Source organism: Lupinus angustifolius, unplaced genomic scaffold, assembly GCF_001865875.1.
Source record: "Lupinus angustifolius cultivar Tanjil unplaced genomic scaffold, LupAngTanjil_v1.0 Scaffold_18_64, whole genome shotgun sequence".
Lineage (NCBI taxonomy): Eukaryota > Viridiplantae > Streptophyta > Magnoliopsida > Fabales > Fabaceae > Lupinus > Lupinus angustifolius.
The window spans coordinates 1-16,929 of NW_017719164.1; the positions used below are offsets into that span (position 1 = coordinate 1).

Below are 16,929 nucleotides of genomic sequence, written 5' to 3' on the forward strand. Positions count from 1 at the left end.
TATATATATATATAAATATAACTTTGTTTATATATATAATAACAATAAACATAAAAAATAATATATGGACAATGGTATAATAACATGAACCTAACGAGTCGAATTGTATCTAGCTCACGTTCGTCTCGTTTGTTTAACTAGCTTAATTCCAACTCAAGTTTGAGTCATTTGGTTCATGAACCAAGTTTTTCGAGCTAAATAACGAGTTGAGTTTCAAACGAATACCGAGTTGGTTCAGTTCATTGTCAGTCCTAGTTGTTTGGTTTGTACTGTTTATGACTCTATGTATGGTTTGTACTTTTTATAACTTTTATGATAATGCCTTTCACTAGGGCTTCATGCTAACAAAACCCTTTGAAACTAAGTCTCGAGGTGTATATCGACGATGAACAAATGTAATATTTTTCCGTAAGGAAGGGATGTAGTGCCCAATCGGATTCCAAGGTTTATGAAAAAAGGGAAAAGAATATGTGATCGATCTCGACTCCACTAGTTGTTGTCTACCAAGGAAACACTGTGGTTTCATATCAATCAAACTTCACAATAATAATTTAGTTATTCACATATGTGTAATTCATTGTACATGCATCATTAAAAACATCTTCACATTACTCATGCATCATTTGCATTCACATGCATGCATAACCAAAGCTTTGACCCCCAAGTGGTCTCGTTTTATTTTTGACTCAAAGTTCCTCATTATTCATATGCTCTCGTGGTCCTCCTTGCATCTAGGCCCCCATTGATCTCGTGTTGTGCCTTTGACCCCCTAGTGGCCAATTTTTTTTTTTGACTTAGTTCTTTAGTGTGTGTGCACTCTTGTGGTCCTCCTTGCACTTAGACCCCATAATGGTTTCGTGTTGTACCTTTGACCTAATGATGTCTTTTTTTTTATTTTTGATCCAAAGTTCCTCATTATTTGTGTGTTCCTTGGTCCTCCTTGCACCCAAGCCCACCAATGGTCTTGTGTCGTGCTTTTGATCTTAGTGGTCTCTTTTTACTTTTGACTCAAACTTCCTCATTATCTGTGTGTTCCTGTGGTCCTCCTTACACCCATGCCTCCCCCACTAGTCTCGTGTTGTGCCTTTAACCCTCTCTTTTTATTTTTAACCTAGAGTTACTCATGATCCATGTATTCTTGTGGTCCTCATTACACCCAAGTCCCAAAGTGGTCGCGTGTTGTGCTTTTGACCCTTATGGTCCATTTTTACTTTTAACCTAGAGTTCCTCATTATCCGTGTATTCATGTGGTCCTCCTTGCACCATGTCCCTCTAGTGGTCTCTTGTTGTGCCTTTCCCCCCCATTAGTCTCTTTATATTATTATTTTTGACCTAGAGTTCCTCATTATCTATTTGTTCGCGTGGTCCTCTTTACACCATGGCCCCCACTAGTCGTGTGTTGTGCCTTTGACCCTACGTGGCCTCTTTTTATTTTTGGCTTAGAGTTCCTCATTATTCATGCGTTCTCGTGGTCCTCCTTGCACTCATGAAACATCACATTTGACATTCGTGATCTCTTTTACCACACTAACCTCTAGCTTACGCTAGTTGTGTAGGTTTTAGACTTTATCATATGATGTTATTTTTCTAGACACCTGATCGAAATTTGAGTGTTTTGTCTTTACTTCTTCCTCACTAAGATAAATTGAGTAACATTTCTTACTCTTAATATCTAGTAGGAAACAACTAAAGAGGGGCAATTATAAACACCCAATTTTATTCGGGTTGTTTAAAACTGTGTTTTTTTAGTAAACAACATCTAGTTTTCTTACACAATAAGGATTTAAGAAAAACGCCCATTTGACCCATATAAATTAGAGTTTGGAACCCTAATATGTGTATTTAAAGATAACATTTTCGTGGCAAGGAGAGGGGTAGGCAGAAAAAAACATATTGAAAAATGGCAAATAAAAAATATGAAAGCATATATTACTCTAGGAGGAAGATGCTGAATATTTGAGAGAGAAAAGTTTAAAATTCTATAAGATTGCAGAAAGTTCACTAAAAGATTGTAATTGCAAGTTCCCTGGAGACATTTGGTGGAGGGCATAATGACCCTCTCAACGTGGCTTTTGTAGGTCTTGTTGTGACCAAATTCTTTATAGCCTTAAGAGAAATTGGGACCTACAAGGAAGTCTTTCTTTTTCTAATGTTAAGCATTTGTTAAATGACAGATTTTTTCAATTTGTCAATATTAATTTGTAAGAGGTTCATATTAACTACTTAAACAAGGCTTTGTACACCTTTAGCACCACAGTCGCATCATCAGTTTACTATGTCATGTTTGCATTATTGACCATCTCCTCAAGCATAATCATATTCAAGGTGTCAAATTTCCTCTTGTGGCTTAGTATAGATTATTTTAATATTTCTAACTTTTGTTTGATTGATATGTATTATATGTTGCTATTAAATAATCTGCATATATGGTGCTTATGGAAATAAAATGTCTCTTCTTCACAATTCATGGCAAAGTAAAACTGAATGAAAAATATAGTATGTTTGAGAAACATAGTTAATTATAATATGGTATGTTTGAGAAACATAGTTAATTATTGGGTCATTTATAAGAATAGTTTTATTCATTTTTTATTGAAAGTAGCATCACTTTTGTTACAAGTAGGGATGATAATGAAAACCGAATTCGTGGGTACCCGTCCGAACTGAACTCGAAATTAATGGGGAAAACCCAATGTGATTGGGTTCGGGTTTTACCCAGGTTTAATTTTTGGGTTCGAGTATGGTAGAGCAAATACCCTAATCTGAACCCGCCCCGAAGTAACGTAATTCAATTTAAAATTGAAATTTCTATCATGTGTCCATTATGTTTAATTTCTAATTTTACTTTACATACTATTGGATCTTCAAACATAAAAGAAATGAAATAATACAAGATAAAATAGAAATGCTAGAGAAAAGTGAAACGAAAATGATATCATACTTTCCTTAGTACATATATAATTTTTGGGTTTTTTTTGGGTTTGGGTTACCCGAAACCCGACGGATTCGGGGATGATATCTTTATTTTCAATCCCGTTGAGTTCGGATTCGAGTTTTAAATTTCAAGTTCTAATTTAAGTATGTGCAAACTCGACCCCGTTGCCATTCCTAGTTACAAGTTCTATAAGGGAATATTAAAGTGAGGTTTGCTAGAAAGGAAAACTCACTGCATAAAATTTTCAAAAAAAAACAATTGCAGAGATATTAGGAGTAGACACTTCCCTTTCAGACACAAAAAAAATTATGTTTTTAGTTTTTTCTTTTTATTTAATAATATGTGAGGATAAAATCAATGTTTTGAACGAATATTCATATGATTGATTTAGATATCGTTTTTATAACGAGTAGTCTTTACTCGTCCGTAACCAACATCCGAACTTAATCTTTCTTTGTGAGCAGGTTAATTCCTTATTCTTTAAAATAGGTTTTTCATATTTTCCTTTTACAAAAATATCGATGACGACTCCATTACATTTCCTTGCATTATTCACGTCATGGCCACTAGAGGGGTATGGATAGAGGGCATATACCATAAGTTTAACAAACAGGGCCTTATTAGTATCATCTGTAGGGTAAACAGAGCAAGTGAAAGAAGGTTCAAATATAACAATAAACATAAGCAAATATAAGAAGGTATAAATATAAGAACAAACAGGGCGTGTCTCATATACCCTGTTTCATTGTATTAGATCACATGTAAAAACAGAGGAATATTAGGAAAAAAGAAGAACGTTTCTATATAATAATGAACAAAATGTCATCTGAACCAGCTAATAATGACATCATGTCATTGGCTTTCCCAATGTTATGTACCAAATGGTATGTATGCTGACCTGTAAGTGCATTCCACAAAACAATATTTTTAAATTGTAGTCGAGATTGTGGTAACGATTGTGGTTACTGCAATTGTGGTAACGATTGTGGTTACTGCAATTGTGGATGGCCAGCCATTGCAATGTGAATTATTTGTGATTAAAAACTTATTTTTGAAATTGATGTGGCTTGATGTTGTTGTGTTGCGTCTTGATGCTGTTGTGTTGTGGCCTGATGCGGTTGCGTTGTAACTCAATGCGGTCGCATCATTGTGATTCGGAATCAAACCGCAAAGCGATGTGACACGGTTGTGACAACCGCAATATTGTAACTGCAATTTAAATCACTGAATATGTATTTTTTTTAAAGGTTGGCATAGTTGAAGAAAGTAATAAGGAAGTAAAAATATAGGTTGTCATACATAGAGGAGCTAAAAAAATAGGAATAAGAAGACAATAATTTATGCATGCTCACGATGGACTTTTGAGAAATAAAATTATACTTGAGTTAAATAATCGTATTTGTAAAAATGAAATCATCCTTCAAGTACTAAAAAATATAAAGGCATTATTGTAAAAAAAATCAGAAATGATGTAAGTTCAATGAATACATTGATGGTTAAAAGGCATTATTATTTTTTAGAATAAATTATTTTCATAAACGAAAAGGGCTTATTTTGTCACATTTCCGGTGAACCCTCTGGTGGTAAACAATATCCAATAAAAAGGCCTCATTTTCTCACATCTCCGTTAAAAAATAGGAAGGAGAAGGGGACAATCTCTGCATATTCAAAATGGGCTTTTGAGAAATAAAAATATGCTTTAGTCTTGAGAAGGTGAGGTCTAAACGTATAATAGTTGAGTGATAAGTGCCAAAAATGCCTAAAATTTATATACTTTTTATGGCATTTATCTTTGGCAAAATTGAGAAAACCAACTTAATTCAACATCTTTTTGATAAAATATCACAATCTTGTATATATGCTTTGTGTATTTCTTTTGTATTATATTTTTGTAGGATTTTGATGGAAAATAGAAGAATTAATCAAATATAAGCAAAATGCTTAAAATAGGTCAAAATGATCCACAAATGACATGCTTAAGCTTGACATGATAAGTTATGTACTTAGCCTTAAGCATGACTCAACAAGACTTGACCTATGTGGAAAAATATGGAGTCAATTTGAAGCTGCTCACTAAACAGCTTAGCTTGGACCAAGCCCACACCTAGCTTACCTAGATACTAACCTAGCACGGTCAGCCCAACCTGACACGGTCAGAACACAAGCCTGGCACAAGCCAACCTGCTCAAGCCGACAGCTTAGTAGAGCACATGGACAACCCAGCTTGGAACAACACACATGACCAGATCAGCATGCACCAAGCCACATGACCATCAGCAGGTCAAAGCTGCTCAAGCAGACAGCTTAGCGGTGCCGCATAGGAGCTTGACAGTGTGCATCCAGCAACTTCGTCAAGTTGACTTAGTCACCAAGCAACCATGACCTCATGCATGACCTCACTCCAAGTAGCCTCCATAGGTTTTTTAGAGGTAGCTCACAATAATTGGGTTAGTATCTCACAACTAGCTTGGGTGACTCAGCCACAAGCATATGACTAAGTTGCTTGGCCATGACCAAACCCATGCTGAAGGGTTTGGTTAGCAGCTTGACAGTGAAAAAGAGGAGCTTGGCTGTTGGCAGAAACTCCTATAAATAGGAAGCACTTCATTCACAAAATTGATTCATTTATTCACATTCTCAAACACTTCCATTCCTCACAATCTCTCTAAACTGAATTTTTCTCTTCTTCTTCTTGTAATTTTCTTGGAGAATTTCTACTCCAAAGTAGTTTAGGTAAGTTATTTTATAGTTTTTTTTATTAATTCAAGAGGAGAAAGGAGATGATAAATGAGATACAAAAACATAATTTGTAATCATATTTCGGTCAAAAAAACATCTCATCCTTGGATAGATGGTTCATTCTCCAACAAATTGACTTGGATAATGGTGTAATTTCTTCTCTTTAATTTATCATCTATTGAATTCAATTCATTTCAAGTTATTACTTTTGGTTAAAGTTTTGATTCTTTATGAAGTTCTTAATGCGGTTTTAGCTTGATCACCTAAAACTTGATTTAAAGATCCAAAAATACTTCTTCTTAAAGTGTTGACAAGTGAACAAAAAAGTATAACCTACACCATAGTTCACTTGTCACATCAAGCATCTATTTTAAGCAACTTATGTTCAAGGCTAAATGATGTTAATGGAGCCTGAAGTAGGGTGTGACAACTTACTCCGACGAGTGACACTTAACTATTGTTTAGTGTATTACATAAGGTTTGAAAATCATCTTATCAGTCTAGGACACTAGATGAAGGATTTGAAAGTGCAATATGTCAAGAGAGCACTTAAGCTTGCCTATGTTTTTATGAAGACAAAGGACTTAGTGAAAGCTTAAAGACAACTCAATAAATCAACATGCCAAAGATTCAAGAGCTTCATGTCTAGACTAGAGTCTTAGATGTGTCTTAGTTATTGAGTCTAGGTTAGGTAAATCTAGATGCAAATCTCACAAAGTCTAAAAACTATCATATCATTTACATGAGACATGCCATCTAGTTTATTATATGTAATTACTCTCTAACAGCCCGTTAATCGATTAACAGGCAATATAGTCGATTAACTAGGTGACAAACAGCTTTTCTATATAAATTGTATTTTCAACAGATTTCATATATGAATTAATACATTGATTCATTCATATTAGAATTGCTAAGTTGCATAATTTCGTATTCTTTGTATGACATATAGGCAGAGAGAATTGCATGTGAGATTAGAGTGGGATAGTATTATGCTTAGAGATTAACATGTCATCCATTACATATTATCAAATGTGTTCATCATCCTATTTTGTTCTTGCATGATTCTTTCATTACTGTTTAGAGATTTCTTGAGGGTAGAAATTACATGTTCTTCATTATTATGATCTTATACATATTCTTAGTAATTGTGAGATTTGTATAGGGTTTATAGTTTGTTCTTTCTTGTAATATTTGAGATATTTTGTGTTTCACATTACTCGATTTTTTGTGTTGTTTGTGTAACAAGGAAAGTCGTCTCTTGGTGTCGTACCACCAACGAGATCAGAGAGTCTTCACCAAGACTTGGAGGTCTTGAGTTTAGAACATACTCTTGGTTGGGGCTGGATCGTAGGAAAGGTTTTCTTAGGTGATTGGGTAAGGTCAAATCAAGGTAGAGGTTCTGGAAATTCAAGAAGGTAGTGTTCAAGGTCTTGTAATTGGAAGTGTGTATGTAAGATACATTGGTTTCAATTTTAGTGAAGAAAATCTCCCAGATCAGAGAGGAGGACTAGATGTAGTTTTGCAGTGGACCGCAAAACGAACCAATATAAAAATATAGTTGCAGGTTGTTTCTTTCCCTTATCTATTTATTGTTTTAAGTTGCTTTTAATTCCTATTGTAGCTGATATTTTGAATATATTGTTACTGTTATTTAAAGATCATTTGTGTTCAAATATATCTGCTATATCATTTTTGTGTAATTGAGTCATTCAACAACTGCTAATTCTGTGTGATTTAATCGATTAAGTCATAGCTTTAATCAATTAACTGTGTAATTTTTCAGAATAGAGCTTTGGTGCAAATAGCAGTATTCAACCCTCTTTCTAGGTGTATTCTGTCACTGATACCTAACAGGATTTAGAAATGATGTGTGAAATTAACCAAAAATATAACACATAACTTGTAATGTTTTCAAAATCAATTAAGTAGAGAACTAATTCCATATTTCCAACCAATTTTCTGCTTAAGAATTTGTTCATATTAGTTGTTTATGTTTGTTGATATTTCATAAAAAAACCAAACAAAAAGATATTTAAATATTATTAGTAATATAACATGTTTATAATAATAATTTATTAGGAAATTCCTTGTGATTCGACATAACCATATACTATACTACAATTGAATCTTGAAAGAGAAGCAAATATAAAATAGTAAAGTATTTACTTATACATTTTATTTGTTGACAAAGAAAGAAACCTTGAATCAAAGTGCAATTTAATTCATAAATTGTATCTTTGTGAAAAGGAAAAATACACAGTTATAATGAGTGATCTAACTACTAACTTTTACTTTTTGTCATTTATTTTCTACAACTAACATTTGTTTTTTTATCATTTAAATTCTGCCACTAACATTTATTTATTGCTTTTTTATTTATTCTTTACCAACCTTCCATTATACCGGTGTTGGAATTCATCCAACAAAGTCGAGATGGTATGAAATTATTAATAATTCAATAAAGCTAAGTTTTTTATTAAAGGAACATTCTTGAAACCATTATACTGGCGTTGGAATTTAGTCCAACAGCGACGAGATAACGAGCAAAGAATCGACTTGTTATTATATAAATCAATCGGAAACTTGCCTCAATAAAGCAAGCGAGAAAACTCTTTCAACAAATTGGCGCCGCTGCCTGGGAATTGCTAAACAATAGAAATTATTATTTATTATGCTATATTATTAATAATCTTGTACAAACATCTTTTTCTTCACTTTTTTACAAATTAATTTGAGTTTGTACAAACAATGTAAATTATAAATATTGTTTATTCTCAATCACTAACTTGAATTGGAAAAAACAGAAACATTTCCTTTGGCACATGCATTGCAGGAAAAAACATGTTGAATTTTCTCTCGATCCGGAAATCGAAAAAACACTCCGAAAGAAAAAGAAATCCCAAAGGAAAGCTAAAAAGAAATCAGAAACAATGGTCAATGATCAGAAAACCACTAAAGGATCATGGGCAGAAAACCAGCAGAACACTAGTGGATCTGTTAGTTTTACGCCAAGAAACATGATAAGAATTGGGAGACCATCTGGTACGCAAAGGACTCCGAAAATGAAATATATATTGGTATAGCTAATGTACACCAACCCATTTGCCGGTCTAGAACATGAAGATCCATACAACCATCTCAAAAAAATTATGAGTTGGTTGGTACTACTGGTGTCTCAGAAACAGAAGAGGAAACCACTTTTTTGAGGTTTTTCCCTTTAATTCGGATAGGGAAAGTTAAGGAATGGTTTCTAGATCTGCCTCCACACATTCAGACTGACTAGAACCTAGTGGAGGAGAAATTTATGAGCAGATACTTTCCTTGCGAAAAGTTTATGGATCTGAAGACATCAATATCCACATTTGTTCAACCTTCTGGGGAATGTCTGTGCGAATCTTATGATAGATTCAAATCTATGCTGAGAAAGTGCCCAAATCATGGATTTGATGTGCAAACTCAAATCCATATCTTCGTCAATGGATTTCAACAACAACATAAATGGATTCTGAACGATACGGTTGGCGGACAACTTTTGACTAAACCACTGCAAGAAGCCTTAGATATAATTGAATCCATGGCATTGAATGACCAGAAGAGTCAGCACCAAAGAAGACCACCACCAAGGAGAGGTGAAATCCTTGAATTAAGCTCAACCGATGCAATGTTGGCTCAACATAAACTACTTCAACAGTAGCTTGATGAAGTGAACCAAAAGCTTAATGATTTACCTCGACATCTATGAGAATCTTCAAAGAAACAAGTTTATAGGTGTGACAATTGTGCTGGTGGTCATGAGGGAGACCATTGTCAGAATGAGGAGGTCCACTTTGTGGGCAATCCTCCAAGACAGAACTTTCAAAATAATTATCCTCAAGGGGGTAATAATCAGTTTCAGAGAAATCAGCCTTGGAGACAAGATAATCCTCAAAAACCACCATCACAATTCTACCCAAGGAACAATTAGTACCAACACCTGACACAGGACAAAAATGTTAAACAGGAGGACACACTAAATCAGTTCATGCAAATGACGATGTCAAACCAGAAGAAAACTGATGCATCTCTAAGGAATATGGAAATTCAAATCGGACAACTGGCCAAACAACTAGCTGAAAATCAGAAATCAACATTTTCAGCTAATACAGAAGTTAATCTGAAAGAGCGTTGTAATGTTGTCCTAAGGGGTGAACCAAACTCAACTGAGCAGTAGAAAGGAGATGGTGAATTCTGGTTTTATAGGTAACATGCGTCAAGCTAATGACGTTAAAAGAATGCTTGCTGGGAGGCAACCCAGTACATTTTGAATATATATACTATGTTTTTCCCTTCATCTTTTTTGCTATATATTATTTTATTTTTTATATATGTGAAAAAAAGAACAAATTTTATAATCAAAGTAAAATTAACTTTGAAAATAAAATTTCTTTTGAGTTTTAGGAATTAGTCAGAAAATTTTCAAAAAATATGGGAAAATATAAAAATTCAACAATGGGTTATTAGGTCAAATCAAAATTTTGTAAAAACTCAAAAAGGAGCCATACTGAGGCCAAGTCATGGCCATGGCTCAAGCAAACTTGGTCACACCTTGAAAAAAGACCCACCACCCAGCGTGGGTGACCAGGCGCTCAACGCAGGTCTGACACGGGCTATGTGGCCTAGGGGACAAAATCCCCTCAAAAGAGGATTTTCTCTTATCCTCATATCTCTTAAACAACACTCTTTTTAAATCCCTCATTGTTCTGATTTTGAAAGCACCGAATCATTTTCAAAGTTTTTCAAATCTCAAAAGCTTTCAAATTTCCTAAAAACACTAAAGTTCTTCTCAAAGTTCTTCACCATCATGTAAGTTTCTTCTTTCTCTTTACTTTTTCATAACTTTTTCTTCCTTTTTGAAGCTTCTTGTTTAGGAACATGTTTTTAGAACACATGAAAATAACTTTTGAGAAAACCCAACACAAAATGTTTCAAAAATTCACCATTTTGTTGAGATGTGTATATGCTTATTGATTATGTTTAAACTTGAATATATGTGTTTGTTCACGATTAAAATGAAGAAAAATTCCTTGACACATCTCATGCTCACACTTTCAATTGATATAAATCTAGATCATGAAAACTTGAAAAACAATTTTTAAAACTTTCTATCATAGTGTTTTTGATTGAACCACATATCTTTAGACCAAGCATGCCTTTCAAAACTTTTGTGAAAATGGGTCATGTGATAAGATGGGTTGTTTTGGTTAAAGTGAAACATTTTCAAAATGGTTCAACCAAAAAGAATGAGATCTGTTAGAAACATGAGTAAAAATTCAAAGTTATGAATTTCTTTGCAAAAAATTTCAAAAATCAACACTTTGAAAACTCATGTTGGTCGAATACTATAAATGAAAATTGTTAAAAAAACCACCAACAATGGAAACATCATTGAATAGTCAAACGTGACTACCTTTTTTTTAAACTTGTGCACTTTTGAATAGGACATCACATTTTTTTTTTACTTTGTGAAAACTTTAAATTTGGCCATAAATGCAAATATTCTCAAAGTAACAAATTTGAAGCAAAATTGAAGTTGTATGTTCTAAACAATCTCAAATCTTGATTTTAATAACTAACTTCTTGGTTTGGAAAAAATATTTTGTTGGAATTATAAATTTTGTAGGAGTTCATCAATGAGAGTAAAGGAAGTCACTAATGAAGATAAGAGCACCAAATTTTCTTCAATTGATGCGGAAAAAAAGTTCAAGGAAATAACTCTAAAAAGTTCAACCAATTTGGAGAAGATTGTCAACTTGGATGAAGATGAGTTTGAATGCTTCACTTTTGTGCTTTATATTCTTGTTAATTGATTGATTCTGTGTTACCTGCTATAATCTATTTTTGTATCATTCTGTAACCTATGTAATCAATTAATTGTATAAGGTAATCGGTTACTTGCTTTGCAAGAAACCATAAAATTAGGATTTGTAAGACTCGGGATAATCGATTATCCACAAGCATAATTGATTAAGTCCAGCAATGGTTAATCGATTAAGTCCAACAATGGTTAATCGATTAAAACCAAGTCTAATCAATTAAGTGCAGTAACTTTCTGTTTTGTGCAAAATATAGGAAAAGCAGAGTAAGTGATCTGCAATACCTATTCAACCTCATTCTAGGTGTATTTTAACATGCTCATACCCAACAATTAGAAGATAATGAATGCATCATGAGTACCAAAATATAAATTCTGCTTTCTTTTAAACGCTTAGACGCACCGAACCTCCAAACATCATGTAGGATCACTCCACACGATATTTAAGACACCAATAACCTAAATTTGTTGTATGCATTCTCATTACATCATCGTCCCAAATCCACCCCCTTCCTCATTGAGAACTTGGTGTAAAGGTACTACCGATTAAATCCTTCACTTTAGTTATGACCATGGTATAAAGAACATTGAAAATCAAAATCCTTCACTTGAAGTTGCATATCGAACATATTAAACAAATCGACGAAGTTGCATAACTTTCCACATACCAACCAGTTACAATACCACAAGGTCTTATTCTCACTTCCCAAACGTAAAGTGAAGCTATCATTGAGGTTGTCTTGCCTTCACAATGCTTTTCCAAGTGAAAGATGCTTATGGCTTTGGCAAAGCAAATAACATTGATTTATCACACAAATACTTGTGCTTTAAGAATCTATACTACAATTTATCATTATTAATGATCATATTCTAACTCATCTTCCCAATAAGAGAAATATTTATAATTTGTGAATCCTTTATCCCATGACCACCATCACACTTACGTCTCATGATAATATCTCAACTCATCAAATTAAAACTACCCTTACTTAAATCCTCAACCCAAACAAAATTTATCGCCATCCTGTCTATGTCATTAGAAACACTCTGGGTACTTTATAACACCAATACACTTCAATCTCCACTCTATTTACTTTATAACACCAATAAACTTTAATCTCCACTTTATTCACTGCAATTAAATTAAGGGTTAACAAGTAACACCTTCAACGGCACAAGACACTAAGTTCAGGAATGTGAAAATCTAGACGAATTTGAATCCTCTAATGTAACATGACCATCATGTTGAAAAGTACATTCGAAGTTTGTCATCCAAGGTACCTAACATGATTGAAGATAGGACATTTAGATTCAATTCACTCATGTTATTTAACAACATAAGACACTAGTCACATGATTTAGTACCACGAATTTAAGCAAGGAGCACTAGTTAGATAACCCATAAGACACTAGTCACATGATTTAGTACCACAAATTTAAGCAAGGGAGCACTAGTTAGATGACCCACGAATTTACAAGTTTCAATGACTCATCAAGCTGTCACACAACAGGCTCCTCCAATTCATCCTGTGTTTTCTTCCTGTACTGGCGGTTTGACTTCTGTGAGCTCTTTTTAGTATCTTCAACAACTTCGGCTTCGTCCTCCTCCATTGCACAAACATCACTATTTTCAGTGTCACCAACTGCTATGCCAAGAGTAAAGGGGCCTCTATGCGTCAATTCCTTGCCAACATCAAGCTTTTGCTTCAACAGCATCTCACTCTCTCCCATAGTGGCATCACCGGATTTCTTCTTTGATATAAATGTAACTGATGGAAGATCATCCAAAGCATCATCAGCTTGTGATCCAGTTCCAGCAGCAGCTTTTGACTCCCTTAGCTGTGAAAGGAAGCTCATGCATGCTTCTTTATTTGATTTGTCATCCATGTCACCTGAAGAATCAAAAGTATAATGTGTATATCTTGAAGGATTGCGAATATAATCTGGAACTGCTGAAGCAAATGCTTGTGATTTTGATGTCTGATTTGAAGCTAAATCCTCTTCCATCGAAGAAGACTTGGGTTCTGGAACATCTCTGGTTCTTTCAGGCTCATCATCATTACCTCTGTCATCACATTCAGAATCAAACCGAACACGTTTGCGAGACTTGGGTTCTGAAGGATTATCTTTCCTCTTCAAAATTGACTTGGGGTTCACAGCATCACCACTACCAATGCCTGGTTCAGATTTCTCAGAGACATGCAAGGAATCAATTTTCTTAGATGCTGCTTCATCATCCTGTTTCAGCCTAATCCTCGCAGCCAAGTGATTTGCCCGTGGGTCTCTCCCAAAATCTGTATATGTAGTGAGAAGAACATTGCGAGAAGTAATGCCAATGTCATCATCATTTATATCCTTCATGTACAGGCGACTCCCCGAGTTCTCCTTGCCAATTGCCTGTTTGTCAAAATGATCTTCCTCATCCTGCATAAAGTGATTCAGTCAAGTTAAGTATCTCTCCATTTTTTAAGATCTGAAGTTTAAAAGTGAAATATTGCAACAAACAGCAATAACAGAAAAAAAAAAACAAGAAGCAACATAAACTCAAAAAGGGTCTTGGTTATGACACTGGTTAAGGAATCAAAAGTAAATTTTTTTTAGGAAGTGGTATATAAATATAGATATTGGAAATTCAAAAGTTGTAGTTTCCAATAAATAAAAGTTTCATCTTTTGATTCAGTGTCAACCACTAGTTAGCATTTGTCATTAAAAAAGAAACAGATATATGATACCCACAGTTAAAATAAGGTACCTGTGAGGTAAGTTTATCTCAAAAGTAAGCAAGAATATATTAATCCCAATTTAATAAAAGCCTATAAAGATCTCAATCTACTACTAAAGATTTAAGACTGTAAATACCACTCCTTACTCAATCTATAAAATAGTGGCATAGTGGAGTAAGTGGACGAGGCTCCCAACTAATGAGATCTGGGGAGCTACATGTACGTAACCTTACTCACATTACACTATACAAAAATAAATAATCTACTATGGTTGCTGGTTTAATCTGAACTTTAAATACCTAGTTCATAACCATCACATGATAGAACTAAAACTGTACTGATCTTCTTCCTGCATACGGTAATTATTTTTCATACTTATTATTACAACCAGAAACCAATGTAAATGATTTACATACTGAGACAATAAAACATAGCTTAAATACGATTTTCGACGCCGCGTGTTGTTTTGAGTGAGAAGGTGGTAGGGATTTTCAACCTTTCAGCTAACTTATTTATAAGTTTGGTTCTTATCTTTTTTGGTATAAGATATCCGTCAACCTATGGGTAAGAAATCGTGACAGCCCCTCCAACAAGTGTTGCTGTACGAAATCGAACTCTTGACCTCTTAGTCTATCTAGGGGCCTTACACAACTAGATAGCCGATTGTTGGTTTTGGTTCTCATCTTTAAACCAGCAACACCAATAAAAACAAGGAAAACGATAGATTTAAACGATTGAAAGATAAAAACACAAGAAACTCATGTTATCGACAAAGTTTATCGAGTTGAAATTTGAATTTAAACGATTAATTAATGAAACTGAATATGATTAGTACCTCATAATCAAGGGTACAATCAAGGCCAATACCAGACTTAATCTCCCACTGTTCTTCATCATAATCATCAGGCTTAGATTCTCCACCACGAGGCGCTTTATCATCATCATCGTCAACATCATCGAGATCTTCAATATCCTTCTCCAATTCAACTCGCAAACCTGAAGACGAAGAGCTTCGGGAACGAGGATCGGAGAAGGGTTCTGGTTCGGGATCGGGTTTGGGTTCGGGTTCGGGATTAGGTTTAGGATGGTTGATTTGGTCGTTGGTAAGAGACCAGAGAGAATTAAGAGAGGATGAAGGTATGGGAAGAGAACCGAAGGCTTTGTCAAGTCGCGCTTTGAAACTGTCTTCCATACTCAGGCTAGAAATGCTAATTTCGGTTTCAATAAGATGGAAATTTGTATGCAAGGGTTAGGGCTATGCTTTGGGTCGGTTAACTTGTGCCTCCTATGAGAGTTATTTTCCACCACCTGTCTTATTTTTTGTCTCGTTTTGTCTCCATTCAATTAAAAATTATCACATACTTAAAAAGAGAAAATATAAAATCAAAATATAATTTTTTTAAATTAGTTGAAAGAAATTAATTAGTTTAGGATATGGGAACAAAAATATTTTGGAACATTTTGGTTCGTGTTTAAGATAGTACTGAGATTTAGAACGGAATGAATAGAAAACCGGAGTTATAAAATATATATTAGGGAACATAGGAAAATGTGTGAACCATAAAATAATAATTCAACTTCTTCATTAAATCTTGCCTAAATTAAACCAATTTACCTAATTATGAAACTTACCGTCTTTTTTTTTAAATTATAAAGATTATCTAGGTGTAATAAAGGAAATGATGGATTGTACTTTGTATAGCTTCTCTACCGAATATTATAATAATTTACTCATTTTAATCTTTTATAATAAAAAAAAGAAAATTACATTAATATCTTATTAGTTTTGGTAAAATTATACAAATTATCTTCTCATTTTATAGTTACTCAAACTACCCATAATTTACATATGTGCATTACACTGAGTACTCATGAATGGGAGATGTTCCATCCCGCTCCAAGGGCCATGTCATGGATAGACTAAACCCCAAGTGTGAAGCTAGGTATCGGGTTAGATAAGTACACTCTAGATACTTTGGATTTGGTCTCGTCAACCGGACAATTCAGGGAAGTACGTTGTTAACTAGACAAGATCAAAATGATAGTACATAGGGCCACTACCTCTACCATTTGTTTGTCGTGCCACCTACACAGAACTGACACACCACCTGAACAACATAGACCTCTACCACAAGTCGTATGCCACCTGCACCATGTATCCACTTTTTGTCAGACGACAAAGACATGCCTAAAATACGGCTATTATGCCTACAACAAGCTATAAGTTAAATATCCATAGAGTACGGACCTGCCAGAGCCAACTAATACTAGTAAAGTAATGTCTGCTTGTTTGGAATAGGCCGGACAGGACAAGATGATTGAACATTCCAATATCATCTACCAATGAATATTACATGTTTCTCTTCATTATAAATAGGGGACATCCCCATAAGGAAGATATCTTAACTCTTTTTCCTTTAATTACATGTTATTCTCTCTAGTCTCATATATTGACTTGAACATCGGAGAACCTTTTTAAGTACCTCCTCAGACGCTCCCATATTGATCTCCAACAACTTCTAGAAGAATCCTTTACCTACACGACTGCCTCTCCAGCCTGAATATCAACATACCAAAGAACATGAAATAAGTATAATATTTTAAACAATAATAATAAGTGTAATTAAGTTAAACTTCAAGAGGTGTCAATGTAATTTAGTCTTAATTAATTATATATT

General features: G+C 34.2%; 1 protein-coding gene across 1 annotated transcript; it reads right to left on the reverse strand.

The window, feature by feature from the left end:
- Positions 1 to 12,980: 12,980 nt before the first annotated feature.
- On the reverse strand, positions 12,981 to 15,482 carry LOC109338149 (clumping factor B-like). Its single transcript, XM_019575296.1, has 2 exons — positions 15,087 to 15,482; positions 12,981 to 13,952 (listed from the first exon to the last, which is right to left on the reverse strand). The coding sequence occupies exons 1-2, from the start codon at positions 15,441 to 15,443 to the stop codon at positions 13,029 to 13,031; spliced, it is 1,281 nt and encodes a 426-aa protein (XP_019430841.1). The 5' UTR covers positions 15,444 to 15,482; the 3' UTR covers positions 12,981 to 13,028.
- Between the last annotated feature and the right edge of the window lie 1,447 nt (positions 15,483 to 16,929).

What these genes read in the sequence shown, in the direction of transcription:
- LOC109338149 (XM_019575296.1), bottom strand. Translation starts at nt 15,443, where the DNA reads ATGGAAGACAGTTTCAAAGCGCGACTTGACAAAGCCTTCGGTTCTCTT. An exon ending in ATTGTACCCTTGATTATGAG is followed by an intron (nt 13,953 to 15,086) that starts GTACTAATCATA and finishes CACTTTATGCAG; the next exon opens with GATGAGGAAGATCATTTTGA.